Consider the following 5,234-nt stretch of genomic DNA (forward strand, 5'->3'; position numbering starts at 1 on the left):
AAGAAAAATATACAAAAATTGAAACTGCCCCGTCGTTAAACTGCCCCACCCTCCTCTACAGAGATTCAATAAATTAGACAAATAATTATATTTTATTAAAAAGTCGACGAAAAACTTAATACAGAAGATTACATACATATGAACAAACGCAATATATTTTGCATCAGTTATATTTGGTAAAACGTAGTTAGGGTGGAGTAACCACTTATCGCCACTTAGGAAAAACTGAAATTAATTTAATTATAATTTTTAAACCCTTATTGTAAAGTAACTTAAATTTGACACAAAGTTACTTAGATATGTTGTCTATAGATATATCAAACTAATAGTCCCTCAATTTAACGGTAGAATACTTAAAAAATATATTTTTATTAAAAATTAAAAAATAACCACTTCTCGCCACCTACTTGTTGAAAAGGCACAAACTCAATTATTTTGGACAATATTATTAAAAATGTTGTATCAGTTGGCAGCACTGCCGCAAATAAAACACGGATAACCGGGATAATAATTGAAGTGTCAGTCAGTCGATGGTGCCAAGCCAACATATGTAGATGTGTATAGCCGAAATAAATAAAAGATTGAGTAAAACTAAGGATAGTTTAGTGGCGACGACATCGAAAATGCCTCAAGGAGGAGCTAATGATACTGCTCAAGGTGATGGAGCAAGTTCCAGTGATGGAAATCAAGGAGATTTCCAAGGAAATTCAAATAGGGTCGGAGGGCAAAGAGTTGTGACGTCATCGTTTCAAATGCCCACGAACATCAAGGAATTTCCCGCTTTGAGAGGAAAATGGCGTCGTTGGCTTGGAAGAATGGAGACAATTTTTAATCTGTACAAGATTTCTGAAGACACGATGAAGAAAGAATGGATTATTTTCTACTTGAATCTGGAGTCTTATGATCAGCTGTGTAATATTATTACACCTAGGGAGCCGAAAGATCTCTCGTACAATGAGTTGATTCAGATTCTGGAGGATTATTACGATCCAAAGCCACTGGAGATCGTTGAGAACGTGAACTTCAGAAAGAGAATCCAGAAAGAAGGTGAAAGTATGGATGATTTCATGGCAGCTTTGAGAGGTCTCACGAAATATTGCAACTTGGGATGTAATAGCTGTGACAATCTCAACAAATCCCTTCGAAATCAGTTTGTGTTTGGATTGTGGGACAAAGATGTCCAAAAGAGATTGTTGGAAAAGAAAGACCTCAGTTTGGAACGTGCTTTGGAGATTGCTAAATCGATGGAATCCTCCGAGAAGGGGAAGGAGGATATGACAGCAAAAGCAACCAAACAAGATACATTGCAGCTGGAGGCGACGGATGTGCACAAGATTCAACCAAATGAGCAAAAGGAGAACAAAAAGGAGGTTAGGTGCTACCGTTGTGGGATAAAAAATCACCTGGCCAACAACTGCTTCCATGAAAATTCTACATGTAATCAATGTGGACAAACCGGTCATCTCCAGAGGGTTTGCAAGCAGAAGAACACCAAGAAAACTGAGACCAAGGCAGCTGAGAAGAAAATTCAACGAGTCAACGAAGTCGATGACATCTTGCACGTGGAGGAAATCGTCGAGCCCAAGGTTTACTTAAAATTCAAATTTATTAACAACAAATCAGTTTCAGATTTTGTAAAATTCGAGGTTGACAGTGGCTCGGGCATTTCTATCGCGGGTTTAAAGTATAAAGATGATTTTTTCCCTGATGAAACTATAATTCCCACCAAGAAAGAATTCTTGCATTATGGGGGAGGGAAAATTGCAGTTGTGGGGTTCATAAGGGTTTCAGCACTGATTGGGAAGCGGGTGTTGCGGAATGTGAATCTGTACTTCACAGAAGATCGCTTGAGACCCCCACTACTTGGAAGGGAATGGATCAAAAGAGCTAAATGGGTTAATTGGAACAAGGTGTTGCTTGATATTAGGCAAATTGAAGCCCAGGAAAGTCAGGTTGATAAGACTAAATTAGTCTCTGAACTAAAAAAAGATTTTAAGAGGGTATTTGAGAAAACAACAGGGAAAATTGAGGGGATGCAAGCGGAATTAAAATTACAAGAAAATGCGAGTCCAGTGTTCCTCAAACATAGAAATGTCCCAATTCCTAAAAAAGAAGCGGTGGAAAATGAGATCGATCGTTTGGTTAAGGAAGGAATACTGGTTAAAGTCAACCAGAGCAGGTATGCGTCCCCTGCAGTTCCAGTTTTCAAAGCCAATGGAAATGTCAGACTTTGTGGAAGTTATGACATGACGATTAACCCTCAATTGATTATTGATAAGCATCCTTTACCTTCTGTAGAGGAATTGTTTGCGAACATGGCAGGGGGACAAAAGTTTTCAAAGTTAGATCTCACTCAAGCATATTTGCAGCTGGAGGTAAGGGAACAGGACAGAGAGTTGCTGACTCTTAACACACATAAGGGCTTGTATCAACCTACCAGGTTAATGTATGGGGTGGCTTCGGCGGTAGGAATTTGGCAGAGACTCATGGATTCTGAATTGCGCGATATTCCAGGGGTATCAGTTTTTTTGGACGACATTAAAATTACTGGCCCGGACGATAAGACCCACATGGAAAGACTGAAAGAAGTTTTGAGTAGACTTGATCGTCGGAACATGAGAGTTAATTTGGAAAAGTGTAGTTTTTTTGAGGACAAAATCGAGTATTGTGGGTACACTATCGATAAAGACGGTATTCATAAGAGTCCTAAGAAGGTTCTCGCACTCGAGAACATGCCGCGGCCGAAGACGAAGGATGAAGCTAAGTCGTATTTGGGATTCATTAATTATTACGCGCGCTTCTTTAAGAATCTTAGCACGGTTCTCCACCCTATTACTGAACTCACAAAAGAAAATGAGCCCTTCAGGTGGACGGAAGATTGCGAAAGGGCTTTTCTCACGGTAAAAAAAGAAATGTCAAGTGAAAGTTTCCTTGTTCATTATGACCCGAAGAAAGAGCTAATTTTGGCTGTAGATGCTAGTCCTGTGGGAGTTGGGGCTGTGCTAAGTCACAAATATCCAGATGGAGCGGAGCGACCAATTCAGTATGTGTCTCAGACACTTTCGAACACCCAGAAGAGATATTCCCAGATTGACAGGGAAGCATACGCGATAGTTTTTGGTATAAAGAAATTTTACCAATATATTTACGGGCGTCGTTTTACCTTGATTTCTGACAATCAGGCTTTAACGAAGATTTTCAATCCACAAAAGGGGATTCCGGCTTACGCGGCTATGCGTATGCAACACTATGCGATATTTTTGCAAGCATTTGATTTTGATATTCGTTTCAAGAAATCGGCCGATAATGCTAATGCGGACGTGTTTTCAAGGTTACCGGCGGGAAATGAAAATAATTTTGAAATGGACGAACCGGAAGTTCTTCAAATAAATTTGTTGAACACGTTGCCCGTTACTGCGGAGCAAATTAGGGTTGAGACTGAGAAATCTCGCGAGATTGAACGTCTTATTAAAGGGCTCCAAGACGGAAAAATTGTTCCGCGAAAAGATCGATTTGAGATCGAACAAACGGAATTCAGTCTATGTCGCGGTTGTCTAATAAGAGGAACACGAGTGTATATTCCCCCGGTTTTGAGAGACAAAATACTCCTTGAAATTCACGATGGTCATTTTGGAATGACGAGGATGAAAGCAATTGCAAGAGGGTACTGTTGGTGGCCAGGGATGGACAAGGATATAGAAGAAAAGGTATTGAATTGTACGATTTGCCAAGAAAACAGGTCATATCCGCCGAAAGATTCTACTCATGTTTGGGAGGATTCTAGTAAACCATTTCAGCGTGTACACGCGGATTATGCAGGACCAGTTCAGGGTAAATATTTATTCATCTTGGTGGACTCCTTTTCTAAATGGCCAGAAGTAAAAGTTTGCAATGATATGACTACTACAACAACAATCAAAATGTTGAGGGAAATTTTTGCAGTTCACGGACTCTGTGATATACTCGTAACTGATCAGGGAAGACAATTCATGAGCCTAGAATTTCGTGAGTTTTGCGAAAAGAACGGAATACGACACAAGACAGGAGGGCCTTTTCATCCGGCTACTAATGGTCAGGCCGAAAGGTACGTGCGTACTATCAAGGAAAAAATAGAAGTATTGAGAGAAGTAGATAAATCCGAACTAGATCAGAAACTTTGCAGTATTCTGCTAAACTACCGCCGAACTCCACATGCCACCACGGGTGTTTCACCTAGTGTGAAACTTTTCAATCGACAGATTAAGTCAAGACTGGATCTAATTGTTCCGCGAGAAGACATAGTAAAGAGCTCCTCTGAGGTTACCACGCGTAGGAATTTTCAAGAGGGAGAAAGAGTTGCAGCACGTAATTACGGTAGCTGGGGTTCCAAATGGAAATTCGGGAGGATTTCACAAAGATTGGGAAAAGTCCATTACTTTATCAAGTTAGATGATGGTAGAGAATGGAAGCGGCATGTTAATCAGTTGAGAAAGGTAGGAAATGACATGAGTAGAACAGAAAATGTCGGTAGTAGCAGATCAGGGGGTGTTGAAGAAGATGAGAGTATCATTGGTGAAGGTGGAGGTGTACCGGAAACTCCACAAATCGAAAATGCGTCCAACAGTCGGGAAGAGAAAGAGCAGGACAGTATTAGATTGGAGCAAGATGAGCAGGAGTTAAACGAACATAACCCTGTAGGTAAAGCTCGATCAGTCTCAACTGATAGTGATGGGGATTCAAGTGAATTTGAAGATGCTGAAGATCAGCTGGGTAGTACAGATGAAGAACCATCGAAAGCGATGCCCCCTCCCCAATCTGTTGAAGTTTTTGAACCTCGTCGTTCACAAAGAATAATCAAAGCTCCGAACCGCCTTAACCTCTGAATTATGCAACAGTCGCCTCCCATACTTGTTTAAACATATAATTTTACTTTCTATCAAATTTCATGTGAATTTATCTATTCTTTCTTTGTTTTAGTTCATGTAAAGTAAAGTTCTTTTTCATTTTTCGAGGGGGACGGCTGTTGTATCAGTTGGCAGCACTGCCGCAAATAAAACACGGATAACCGGGATAATAATTGAAGTGTCAGTCAGTCGATGGTGCCAAGCCAACATATGTAGATGTGTATAGCCGAAATAAATAAAAGATTGAGTAAAACTAAGGATAGTTTAAAAAATATATGAGTTTCTATTATACTTTTCTCTGGAGATTATCTAACCTTTATTTTCTTAACTTAGTTTAGAGTATGTCCATTT

The 5,234-nt window shown here is 39.9% G+C and overlaps 1 protein-coding gene across 1 annotated transcript; it reads left to right on the forward strand.

Annotated features, from left to right (window-relative positions):
• The first annotated feature begins 623 nt into the window (after window positions 1–623).
• LOC129806786 (uncharacterized protein K02A2.6-like) lies at window positions 624–4,862 on the forward strand. Its single transcript, XM_055855560.1, has one exon. It carries the CDS (start codon window positions 624–626, stop codon window positions 4,860–4,862), a length of 4,239 nt encoding a protein of 1,412 aa, XP_055711535.1.
• Window positions 4,863–5,234: the final 372 nt, after the last annotated feature.

The sequence above is a fragment of the Phlebotomus papatasi genome, chromosome 3 (genome assembly GCF_024763615.1).
Source record: "Phlebotomus papatasi isolate M1 chromosome 3, Ppap_2.1, whole genome shotgun sequence".
In the NCBI taxonomy this organism is placed as follows: domain Eukaryota; kingdom Metazoa; phylum Arthropoda; class Insecta; order Diptera; family Psychodidae; genus Phlebotomus; species Phlebotomus papatasi.

Coding starts and splice junctions, on each gene's coding strand:
- LOC129806786 (XM_055855560.1), top strand. CDS start 624: ATGCCTCAAGGAGGAGCTAATGATACTGCTCAAGGTGATGGAGCAAGT.